Source organism: Nannospalax galili, unplaced genomic scaffold (genome assembly GCF_000622305.1).
Source record: "Nannospalax galili isolate Female #2095 unplaced genomic scaffold, S.galili_v1.0 scaffold781, whole genome shotgun sequence".
Taxonomy (NCBI): Eukaryota; Metazoa; Chordata; class Mammalia; order Rodentia; family Spalacidae; genus Nannospalax; species Nannospalax galili.
This window is the reverse complement of record NW_008346898.1, coordinates 2,838,648-2,851,703: the sequence shown is the minus strand read 5'-3', so window position 1 is coordinate 2,851,703 and position 13,056 is coordinate 2,838,648. Positions and strand designations below refer to the sequence as shown.

The 13,056-nt window shown below is 47.5% G+C and overlaps 1 protein-coding gene across 2 annotated transcripts in view; it reads left to right on the top strand.

Moving 5' to 3' along the window:
* Positions 1 to 5,041: 5,041 nt before the first annotated feature.
* Positions 5,042 to 13,056, top strand: part of Rgs9 (regulator of G protein signaling 9) — a 78,758-nt gene continuing 70,743 nt past the window's right edge. Inside the window, exon 1 of one of the 2 annotated variants that reach the window (XM_008843206.3) lies at positions 5,042 to 5,251. In XM_008843206.3, the coding sequence (XP_008841428.1) occupies positions 5,195 to 5,251 (57 nt within the window). In that variant the 5' untranslated portion in view covers positions 5,042 to 5,194. The remainder of the gene's footprint in view (positions 5,252 to 13,056) is intronic. The other variant, XM_029568408.1, reaches the window with a different exon arrangement.

Below are 13,056 nucleotides of genomic sequence, written 5' to 3'. Positions count from 1 at the left end.
GGCAGGGTCCGTGGAGTCAGGTGAACCTAGCTCTATTTAAGTCTAAGTCAGAAAGATGACAGCTGGTACAGGAGTGGGTGGTGCTGATAAAGTGCTTGAGGGCACAGGATGAACTCTGAGACATTTCTGGGCATCTATGCCATTAGAGACATTTGTCCCCTGTACTACCTCCTCACAATTTACCTCCCCTGTGTCCCTTCTGTTCCCAATCACTTGTCCTGCCCTGCCTGATTCTGCTCCTGGAGGCTGACTTTGCTCTCAGCACTGAGACCATGACGGAACACTGGCAGACTCCAACAGGAGTCAGGGCAGGAAGACAGACAGCAAGTGGTGACCCCCCGGAGCTCTGTCTGGCAGCAACTAAGTCTCTCTAAGAAGGCAGCCTCCCACAGGGAGCCAGCTCCTCACCCCTTTGGCCTTTGGTACCAGGAATAGCTTTTCATGATGGCTTTTCTTGGGACATTTCCATATCCCCTAATGACTCCTTTAACACTGCCCTACTTCTAAGAAAGTCCTTCATGGAACTCTCTGTCTGGAAATAGTCCGAGACATCCATCACATTGAAAGGAACCACTTAAGGTTCTGCCTCACTTCCCCCCCTCCCCTCCCCTAGGCTGTGAGAGATGTACAGGGGCAGCAAACATGTCTTGTAAAGTTTTATATTCCCAGCCCTCGGCATGGTATACTGAACTATGTTTGAGTGAACTGGGGAGTTGGGACACTTTATTGAGATGATCTTAGACCTAAGTGTTAAAGGATATTGCAGCTTATGTGGATGACACATCATTGTACTTGGATTTTATTTTCCAGGGACAAGGTCCAGGACACATAGATCACACATTGTATAATATCTAGGGCGGTGTGACCCTACATTAGGCTCTGAATCACACTCTTTTAATGATGATGAGGGCTTTGTATCATAGTGATGATGATGACCACAGTGACAGAATGTTGTTACTGAGTCACAGAAGGTTGGATATTAACTCTGTTCTTCTGACTTATTGCAAGATAATATTAACCTTGGGGGTCAGTCTCTTACAGTGCCATGTTTTAATTTGAGCAGCAGAATCGGACAAGTTCCGACAAATTAATTTATCTGTGGAATCACCATTCCTATTAAGATGGACATGATGGCTTCCTTTTTTTTTAAAAAAAAAAAAGATTGTTATTTTTCTTGGTCTTTTTGAGATAGGGTCTCCCTGTAGCCCCAGCTGGACTGGAACTCACTATGTAGACCAGGCCTGCCTTGAACTCACAGAGATCTTCCTGGTCCTGTCTCCCACGCCAGGCTTATTTTTGTGATTTTTAATTATTTGTATTTGTGGGTGTCTGTGTATGGGTATATGCACCTGAATGTAGGTGCCTATGGAAGTCAGAGATGTTGAATCCCCCTTAAGCTGGAGTTACAAGTGGTTGTAAGCCACTGGATGTGGGTGCTGGGTACCGAACTGGGATTCTTGGCAAGAGCAATAGGTATTCTTAACCACTGTGCCATCTTTCCGGTCTCAATTTCTTTTAAAAAATTACATTTATTTTTAATTTGTGTCTTTGGGGGGTTACAGGTAGAGGTCAGACAACAAATTTCAGGAGTTGGTTTTCTTCTTCAACCTTGTGGGTTCTGGAGATCAAACTTAAGTCGTCAGGCTTGACAACAGGTATCTTTACCTGATGAGCCATCTTGCCATCCCTAAACACTTCTTTATTAAAATTTTAAAAGATTTATTTTATGTATATGAGCATTTTGCCTGTGTATATGTAGGTACACCATGTGCATGCAGTGCTCATGGAGGCCAGAAGAGGGGGCATTGGATTCCTGGGAACTGGAGTTACTAACTGTTGTTAGCCACCATGTGGGTGCTAGGAGCCAGACCCAGGTTCTCTGCAAGAGCAGCCATTGTTCCTAACCCTTGAGTAGGACCCCAGGTCCCACTTTGGTTTTGAGACAAAGTCTCTCATTAGCTTGGAGCTCACTGAGAAGACTAACTGGCTGGCCAGCAAGCCCCAGGGATTGGCCTGTCTCCACCTTCCAGTGCTAGGGTTACCAGAACCCTCTTGTTTTTTTTTTCCCCCTACTGAGCTATCTCCCCAGCTCAAGACAAAACACTTGTATCACTTCAGTGTCTTCTCTTTGCCCCTTCCCATTCCAGTGCCCACCCAGCACCTCCAATCGCACCACCCTTGTGATCGAGTGTTCAGTGAACTCCGTGTCTCCCTCATCCAATCATGTTGACCCTTGCCTCTGCTTCTTTTCTCGTGCTGTTGTCTGTGGGGTACTTACATTTCCTCTTTTACCTGGTTGACTCCCCCTCTTCCCTTGAAATCCCTCTGATCAAAATGGATCCATGCAAACTCGATACAAGAGCCTTCCACAAAGCCCTATATTGTGTTATCTGCATCTTTATCATGTGTCTTCTGTTTTACACCATTTTTGTGAAATTCCCTCCCCTCCCCTTAAAACTGTCTCAAGGAGCGTATAGTTTGATCATAGTCTAATTTGAATGTCAGACTTTAGCACGATGCCTAACATACAATATACTTATCATTTAAATAAATAAGTGAATTGCATCAATTTCTTTTCCAGTACACTAAGCCTTTACCATTGTATTACATAGTAGGACATTTTGCAAGAAACAGAGATTCGGCTATGTGGGAGGAGTCATGAAGACACGTGCCCTGTAGGAGGTCCTGACCCAGCTTCTCCCCACACGACCTCTCCGCCTGCCTTGCAGCTCCTCTGCCTGCACAGTTCACTTCTCTGTTTTTGATGGCTTCCTCTGTCACCTCCCATTTCAATTTCCTTCTAACTTTAGCTTGCGATTTGCCTCAGCTTCCTCTTGTCTTGACTTTACCTCATGGCTTGAGCTGATACTTGCAAAGGTACTTATCTACCAAGCTTACCTAAACTTTGCAGATCCACATCACATAGCCACATCTCAGGCCAGAGACCAGCCTTTGTGCACACGTGCCCAGTATCCTTGGTCCAATGAGCTAAGGATGTGTCTTATAAAATGAGAGCAGAGCCTGATAGATGAGGTGGTCGCTGAAATAGTAGAGGGTGCTCTGAGGCCTCTCTTATCCAATTATTGAGCAAAACCCCTTGCATTTTTTACATTTTATTTTATCGTTTTTATTATATGTGTATCAGTGTATTGCCTGCATGCATAAAAGTGCACCCATGTCATGCAATGCCTATGGAGGTCAGAAAAGGGTGTTGGATCCCCTGGAACTGGAGTTACGGATGGTTGTTAGCTGCTATGTTGGTGCTGGGAATCGAACCTGGGTCCTCTGTAATAGCAGCCAGTACTCTTAACCACTGAGCCATCTCTCCAGTCCCACCCCTTTCATTTTTTAACCCCTCTTTGTTCCTGAATAGTTTAAATTCTCCATCCTTCATCCCAGAAAAGTCACTTCTCTTTTCTCTGCTCAGGATTTATAGAATTAGGGAGTGCTGGTGTGGGGAAGGAAACTTGGGGTTTATTTGCTTGTTTTTAAAATATTTTATTTTTATTTTATGTATAGGAGTGTATCGGCTGCCTGTGTGTAAGTGCACCTGTGTCATGCAATGCCCAAGGAGGACAGAAGAGGGCATCAGATCCCCTGGAATTGGAGTTAAGGATGGTTGTTAGTCACCATGTGGGTTCTGGGAATAGAACTTGGGTGTTCTGCAAGAGCAGTCAGTTCTTTTAACCACTGTTCCATGAAGAAAAGTCAAGATTGTCCAGCACTTTCTTTGAATATTGGCTCACATGAAGAACATACTTCTCAGCAGTCTGGTTTGCTTGGCAGGGTCTCTGGTCCTCTGTGCCAATGGGTCCCTGCAGGGCTCAGGTCCTCTAAACTGGAGGCTATGATGCAAATCATGAGCCCTTTGATATTGTTTGCAAACTTGAGTCAGTGTTATGTGAGTGTGTTTGTATGTTCATAAGTGTGTTTTCTGAGTGTGTCCATAGCTTTCATCAGATCCTTAGAAACAAATATGGTCTGAAAGAAAAAAACATTGGATAAAGACATAATTTGAAGGGAGACCAATTGAGCGAGCTTCTCTGAGGCAAATCCATTTGTGTTCTTCCAACTTAAACATGCTCTACCCTGCTTAGGAAGATGGAAGAAAGTGCTTGATAGGCAAAGCTGAAGGGGTCTTGCTGACTAATTAGGGGCTTCATCCTTTCATCAATTGTAGTGAGTGCACTGCTCTCCGGAGGGAGGTTGACCATGAGGTTGACCATGGGGAAGGCTGTGAGTATTGAGGGGAAAGATGATAACAGAAAGCCTCCTCCTCCTCCTCCTCCTCCTCCATCTCCTCCTTTTATTTTTGGCTATTTTGCAGTCGCTTCCTCCTCCTCCTCCTCCTCCTCCTCCTCCGTCTCCTCCTTTTATTTTTGGCTCAATTTTGCAGTTCATTTAAAAGTTCCCTTGAGAAGTATATTAAAGTCAAGCAAGCACAAACAAGAACCAGAGAACTATAACTTGCCCAAGGCCACACAACTTGCTCAGTAGAGACTATAGCCTTCCTCTCCCTCCCCTGCTCTGCTTCTTAGAATCAACATCTTACCAATTAGTCTATTATTTATTGACTCAATCATAAAAGGCCACCTCTCATCTTTTTAAAAAATTTTAAAGTATTTGCCTAAGGACAATCGCTGTGTTACCCATTCATCTATTAATGGCCAACGTTTCTACTGAATATGAGGAACTGGTTTTAAATTTTTTTTCACTTCTCTCATAAGGAAATGGATTCTTAGAGCTTTTAAAGAACTTGCCCAAAGATGCCCGGCTTTTCTGTAACTCGGCATGGGAAAGCCCCCGTTTCCACGGCGCTTTCTTAGTGAGTGATTCCTCTCACTTCTGCACATCACTCTGCGCATGGAAACTGGCTCACACCTTGGGACAGAACTCTAGCATCCCTGACTCGCCTGTTTCATCTGAACTGGGTCCAGGTGGAGCCGGACGCCGCCCCCTGGCGGCAGGTGGGAGCCCGCGCAGTGCATGCTAATAAGCGCGCTGCTCCACTCACTGATTGGCTGGCGCGAATTCCAGCTGCTTTGCATGTCGGCTGGTGAGAGGGGAGAGTCGAGGGGGCAGCAGGAGGCAGCCCGGGCCCAGCACGCTCCGGGTCCACGCCCAGGCTGGGGCGGGCCAGGCTGGCTTGTGAGCTCCCATTCGTGTCGTGGTCGTGAATTCAACCGGGTCCAGGATGACGATCCGACACCAAGGCCAGCAGTACAGGCCGAGGATGGCTTTCCTCCAAAAGGTACCCCGGGTATCCCCACCTGGACAGGTGGCAGGTGGGCGGGGATCCGGTGTAGGGAGCGTCCGAGGGAAGGCTGGCCAGGGGCAGAGTAAATCCCTCTGGGTCAGTTTGCGCTGCCTGATTGTTTTAAATGACTTCTTTGCTCTATGTGTTGCTTTAAAAAACTGTATTGATTGGTTTTTTGGCGTAAACTGTTTATAGCAGAGAATGTGAAGCCAGCTGTGATGGTCTGTTGGAGGCTGAAAACAACCTGTTACTCAGAGAGGAGGGCGCCTGAGGCTGCGCGGGGTTTGAGAGAGCCTGCTGATATTGTTACAGGATGCCAGATGTTAAATGAACGGTGGTGTTTTTTTTTTGTTGTTGTTGTTGCCATTTTTCTGATACCAAACTGCAGAATTTTAAAATGAGTGAGTGAGTGTGTGTGTGTGTGTGTGTGTGTGTGTGTGTGTGTGTATACAAAGACCAGGAAAATGTGACCCCGTGTGATCAAGGACCACCTTGGTTTTGGTGCCCTAAGATCCCTCCTTTTAAAGGTGTGTGTATCCCTGTATAATCAGAACCTTTTTTCTGTCACAAATGCTTTCTCAGACCAAATGACCAGGTGCATAGGGAGCCCATCCTGGTCGGACATGTGGGAAGTGGAATGCACTTGTGGGGTCTTATGTTTGGGGACAATGTAGTTCATTTTGTTCTGGGCTTTTGAGGTAGACAGAGTGGGAAGAGATTTGCACTGGATTAGGTTCCAGGTCACTCATCTGCCCTTCCACTGGTCCACAGCCACTTTTCAGTGTCGAGTGCATCTTCTTAGGCTTATCCTATTGAGGGAATTAGCTGAATGCTTTGTGACAAGCCGACCCTGTTCTGAACTCCCAGAGCTGAGCAAGTAGGTGCAGATGGTGACTGACTGTTCTAATCTGCAAGATTTCAAAACCTGGATGGTCGTGGGCACATCAGGACAATGATCACACCCTGTTACCTCCTTTAAGAAGCCAGGGCTTCATACAGGGAGAGGAAGACGTGTGAGGGTCATGCAGAAAACAGAAAGGAACGTTGTGTCACTCAGAAAGAAGCACGGGTAGAGTAAGTCCGAGCTCTAAAAGCATAAGAAACTGGTAACTCTAGTGTTCAACAGTCAAACATCACTTTCCAGGTTGTGTCTGAGGACTGCCTTCTCCTAGGCACGGTGGCTTTGGCTTGGAGGCTTACAGGGTAACTGTCTGGAGATATTCAGCAAGCTTATGAGTCTGAAGCATCCTTTCCCTTGGCTTCCTAAATGGTGTCTTGCTTTCCAGCCTCCTCACCTCCACCCTAGCCCCCTCACCTCCACTTCAACCCTCACCTCTACCTCAGCCCCTCACCTTCACCCCATCCCGCACCTTCACCCTAGCCCTCCTCACCTCTACTCAGCCCCCTTTGACCACAGCCCCTCAGCTCTACCCCAGCCTCACTCACTTCCATCCCAGCCCCCCTTTACCTCCTTCACAGCCTCCACCTCTACTCCAGTCTCCCTTCCTCTATATAGCCTCTGCTCTTATCCCATGTCTTTCTCCTCATAGCCTCCCCCTTCCTCCATGACATCCTTTACCAACCTGAGTGACCTCCTCCATCCAATCCTCTCCTGTCCGTTGGCTGCCCATGTTCATAGGATGCTGTCTACCCTGTTCAGCCTGGCTGCTACTCCCATTGTCTCCCTGGCTCTACCTCCCACCTGCCTTCCACTCCTGCCCTCTTCAAAGCAGAACAAAGCAGACAAGGCACTCCTAGCTCTCACTCAAGAGCTTTCTCACCTCTCTAGGAACACTATGCTCTTTCGGGCCCCAGGATGCCTCCATGAACACCTCCCTCTCCCCTCTGCCAACCTTTGCTGACCCCATGAACAGAACAACCTCCCTGTCTGAGCCTATGGACTCTGCACCCCACCCCAGCATTGCTTCCTGCACTGCTTTGTGATGTCTGCCTCACCTCTGTGTATGCTGGGGTCCTGGGTTGGGGCACAGAGCCCCTTAGATCAGGAGACTGAACAGAGCTCTTCAGAACTTCAAGAACCTATGTTGGGGAATTCTTAGCAATAACCCAGCTGGACTAGCCCTCCAGCCTTCTAGAGAAGGACCTGGACCAGCAGAATGTGTACCTGGGTGCAGGTGCTGTTCCCCACTCATCTAGTATGTGTGATGATGTGTGCCGTGTGCACAGGGTTGGGCCCTTCCATGTGATACCTGTTTTTCACATGGTGGCTGTGGTCCCAGGAACCTGAGGCTCAGAGTAGTTAAGTGGCTTGCCAGTCATACAGTCCCTCAGTGGAGGATAGGAGTGGCCCTATCTGTGCAAATGTGGTACAGTGAATGGCAGGAGCCTTCCTGTGACATGGGACAGAGTGTAGGTGCTGTGGGAAGGCCTAGCTCAGGGTGCCTGGGGGCCACAGAGCTGAGAACTGAAGGATAAGTGGGAGAGTCCAGGTGCATAGAGAGAAAGATGCTCCAGGCAGAGGGAATAGCATGTGCCGAGGCATCAAAACAAGGCAAGAAGGCCTGAGGAACCTGGTGGGTTTGAGTGCGTGTGGTCCTATGATAGAGTTTGAAGCACGGGGAGAGGGCAGAGAGGTAGGAGGAGACAGCAGAGACAGTAATGAGCCCTTGAAGTATTCCCTGGCAGTTTTTTGCCCCCTGATGAACTACTGTAGACCTTGGAATAGTCAAGTGACAAGGCAGATTGAGAATTAAGAAGACTGCTGGTTGCACAAGAGATATGATGGACTGTCTCTGTTTCCTTGAGCTAAGAGGGTTCACCAAAGGTCCTCCTGTGCCCCCCACAACTCTAGACCCCCAGGAAATGGTGGCTCCTTCCAAGGGCAGGGAGAACAGCTCTGTTCAGAAGGGCCTTTGCTTTTGTGAGTTGAGGCTCTCATTACAAGGCCTCCATCTCAAGCTCAGGGCAGTGTCTGGAGAGAATGCCCTACAGACAAGTTGCTGCTCAGTTGCAATGTCAGAACTTGTTTAGGATGTGGTAGAGCTCTGTGGATGTGGCTCAGTTGATAGCACATTTGCCTAGCATGCATAAAACCCTGGGTGTGTTTCCCAACACCACATACACTGGGCATGGTGGTGCATGCCTGTAATCCCAGCACCCGGGAGGTGGAGGCAGAAGGATCAAGGCCATGTGGCCTACATTGTTGGAGGATGCACCCAGTAAGCTTGTCCCCAGGGTGAGGAGAGTCAGGTTTCACAACGGGGCTTGCTACTGAGTTAAGAAAAATTAGTAATGTTTTGCCAGGAGGATGGGAAACTGAGCACTATTTTAGACTGACAAAACTCAGACGCATATGATAGCCTGTCAACATGGAAGACTCTTTGGGGAGGGTCCCCTGGTCCAGAGAGGGCAGGAGATGGGTGAACTGGAAGGCTGAAGGTAAGTAGGGCCCACAGCTGGAGAACTTCACATGACATGCTGAGGAGCTGATGCTTTCCATGTTTAATGAGATGCCGTTTGATGTTTTTTAAACCAGAGATGAATGAGCAGAGTTAGTTTACATGCTCCAAGGGTGATTCTGATGAGGCTTCTCAATTCTAGCTGTATCTTAAAAAACACTTAAGCCAGTGTCCTTAGTCCTTAGTTTTTCATTTACCAGGCTTGGAGTGGAGCTCAAGCATTCATTCCAATTCTCCTCTCTTTCTCCTCTCTCCTCCTTCCTCCCTCCTCTCTGTCTCCCCTCTTTTCTCCCCTCTCCACCTCCCCTCTCCCGTCCCCTCCCCTTTTCTCCCCCCCCTCCACCACACACACACACACACACACACACACACACACACACACACACACACACACACACACACACATACACACATCCCAGGCTGCCCTGAAAATCAGTACATTATGGAGGATGACCTCAAACTTCTGATCTTCCTGCCTTTGCCTCCCATGTGCTAGCATTATAAGCGTGCATCACCACACCCAGGGCTTTGGGCATGGTGAGCAGGCAGTCTATCAACTGAGCTACATCCCCAGCCCAAGCATTGGTTTTGCTGAAAGAGCTTCCCAGGTGGTTTGAGTATACATCTGAAGTATACTCAACCCCTGGGGACACTGGGCAACAATTGAATATAGTATGGGTATCCAATTGGGTATTTTACTGAGTGCTAACTAGCATCCTTTCATGCACAGGATAGAGCCTCAACAAAGAATGATCCCATTCAAAAGGTCTGTGGAATAACAGTTTTGGCAGTGCATGCCTGTAATCCTACCACTTAGGAGGCCAAGCCCCTGTGCTGGGGAACACCCTGGTGACTGGAAATGACAAGGTGGACACTGTAGTCCAGGACAGGGCTAGAGGACCTTCCACTGGGGCAAAGTTTAGTGAGCAGATGTGAGATGTGTGGGCCATAAAAAGCAGAATCCACTGACGCTGGCCACTGCTGTCCTTGGCTGGGGTTGTCTGCAATGTCTTGCTGGTTCGTGAGCAGGGTGGAGAGAACAGATTTCGGGGTAAGACCGCCATGTACTGGTTAGGCACAGAGTGCTGGTGTGTCTTTCACACACTGGGTTGAGCTGAGCACAGCTTGTTAGCAAGGTCACACTGTTGTCTGTTAGAAAAACAACTCCGTGGCTCTGGGTCACTCTCTCCATCTTGATGTAGGAAAGTCCTGATTATGATTGTCCCCGGGGGAGGCTTCTGCAGTATAAAGGAAAATTCCAGCCCCAGAGATCTGCTGTGAGTGACAGCTCCTTAATTCAAGGAGCAGTGTGGGCGTGGTGGGTGGGATGTCAGAGCCATCAAAGCCATTGCTTCTGATCTTTCTTGATCCTGGGGTCCCCAGCTTGCCTGCAGTCATGCCCTAGTCTGGCACGTGAGTAGCTAAGATAGGAAACGTGACGTTAACACAGGTCAGACAGGGGCCCAGCTGTGGTCTGGTTTTATGGCATTTATGTGTTGCCTGGGAACAAGATTTTTCATCTTGGGAGGAGCTGGAACTAGTCTGGATAGGAGCAGGGGGGATGGCTTGTAGCTCTCCATCCCTAGAGAGATGCTGGGCAGTGTGAAAGTTTGCAGAAGTACCGTCCAGGCCAGGTGGCTTAAACAACAGAAACACACTTTCTCAGAGTTCTGGAAATTGGAAACCCAAGCTCAGCATGGTAGGGATGGGCTCTCTGAAGTCTCTCTCCTAGGGTAGCAGATGACTGTCTTCTCTCTGTTCTCACATCATATTCTCAACCAGGGACTAATCCTCTCTCATAAGGACATCAATCTTAGTGGACCAGAACCTACACATACAACCTCATTTTACCTTACTTTAAATTTTTTGTTACTTATGTGTGTATCTGCCACGTGTGTGCAGGTACCCACAGAGACCCGAAGAGAGCGTCAGATCCTCTGGAACTATAGTTTCAGGTGGTTGTGAGCTGCCTGATGTGGGTTCTGGGAACTGAACTCGGGTCTTTTGGAAGTGCAAAGGTGCTCTTAACCGCTGAGCCATCTCTCCTACTTTATTTTCTATGAATGCCGCACGGGGAATTGAACCAGGGCCTTGTGCATGCTAGATAAAAGCTCTACCACTGAACTACAAACCAGTCTTTGGATTTTTAATAAAACAATTTTTATTACATTTATTCATTTATTTGTTTGTGTATGGATGTGAGTGCATGCATAGCATGGCACATGTGTGCAAGTCAAGGGACAATTTGTAGGAGATGGTTCTCTCCTTCTACCATGTAGTTTCTGGGGCTTGAGCTCAGGTCAGCAAGCTTGGAGGCAAGCACCCTTATCCACTGAGTTATCTCATTGCACCAGCCCTTGGTTTTTGAATACATGCTCTTACTGTGTAGCTGAGGCTGGCCTTGATGCCACATCCTCCTGTCTCCATCATCTGAATGTGGGATTACAGGCATGTTTCCCCATACCTGGCTCTTAGCCACCTCTTTAAAGACCCTGCTTTTCAAATCAGCCACAGTCTCAGGTACTGAGGCTTGGGACTTCAACATATGAATTGGAGGACACAATTCAGTCAATAACAGAGTCTCTCCAAATGGCACCATGACCTAAGAATCCTGTCTGGTTAGGTGACTGGGGAGACCCCTCAGAGGGATTTATGAGAAGAAAAGTCTGAGGAAAATTGATCGGAATCCCGGTGTGCTCAACTCCCTCACAATGTTCCTTGAGTGTGATGGGCCCCCTCCCACGGGCTCCTCCTTTATTTGAAGGGTGACACACCTGCTAGAAAGAAATCTGACTCCCCTCATTGTGATTTTAAAATAACTCTCATTATTCCTCCTCTGAAGGTTATTTTCAAATTCTTAATAACTGTTTTTTTTTTTTAAACTGCAAAGACAAAGAATCGAATCTGCTGACTTTCTATTGGGGAAATTCATCTAACTGGCAATTGATGGCATCTAGGGACGGAGAGTCACTTTTCATTAGGGAGAGGAGTGGTCACTAGCAGGTTACACATGCCCCAGTGAATAACCCTTTACACATGCACATATAGGCAGCACTAATTAGATTCAGTGGATCATTGAAAAAAAAGAATATGAAACTGGGAGAGTCAGGAGAGTTGAAAGGATGGAGCTGAAGGTGGATCTGATACACTGTGTGCATAAATAAAAACTATGCACAAAAATAAGCTACAACCATTGAAGAAAAGGTCAGGTGTGGTTGCCTGCATTTGTAATCCCAGTGCTGGGGAGGGAGTGTAAGAAACATGAAAATTGGTCTTTTCTTTCAGACCCTATGAAGCTTTTGGTTTATGACAAGAAATTCTAATCTTTTAATCCCCTATACCCTGTAATGCTTTTGATTATGAAAAGTTCCTGATGCGTTTCCAAACCTGATGGCTCAGGGTGGAGGAGCCCTTCCCTCTCTTTGGTCAACCTTCTTTCCCCCTCCTTTGCATGGATTCTTTTAAATTAGCCAAGCAGAAAAGACTGTGAGGTCGGACCCCAGACAATGGGGAAAAGACACAGTACTCTTTTGTTAGGGATAAAAATCTACCAAATTTCTAGGTCTGGTGTGCCTGCTGGACCGCACAACACACCCTTTCACAAAAGGACAAACTGCCTTGCCCAGTTACTTTTGCTTCATCTGAATGTTCTTTATGCAGTATTGGTGGTGTTCTTGGACTTCAGATTTTATTTCTAACAGCAGAGACAGGCAGATCCCTGGGGATTGCTAACCAGCCAGCCTAGCCTACTTGGTGTGCTCTAGGCCAGTTAGAGACCATCAAAAAGGAGGTCGATGGTGCTTGAGGGACAACAACCAAGGTTGTCCTCTGGTCTCCATACACATGTACATACATATGTACAGGCATATGCAGTTAAGTGTACCTGTACCCACATGAACACACATGTTTCAGATGAATTTAGGTTTTCATTTTGTCAGGCAATATGAGAAAGAGGGATCTTGAGCTTTAACATTAAAGTCATGCCCTCCTTGGAGTGCTCTGTACACCTGAGACTCACAGCTAAGAACTCTGAAAAGTCACGTTAACAGGAGGGCTATGGCAAATGTGATGGTTCCCAATCACATTTCCACACCTTCCATGCTCAGATGGCTTCCTTGGTCCCTCCAGCTGTCTCCCAGCCCCATGCACAATTCTTCCTGGAGTTGTCTCTGATTCTCTGACTGACCCCATGGCTGACATTTGACCTGAAACATTGTTAAGATCTGACCTCACAGAAGGCCAAGTTGTGCAGTTTTGAGTGGTTCTGAAATGTAGTTGGTGTGTGTGCATGTGTACGTGTGTGTGTGCGCGCGTGAGTACGTGTGTGTGTGTGTGTGTGTGTGTGTGTGTGTGTGTGCGCGCGCGCGCGCGTAGGCCAGA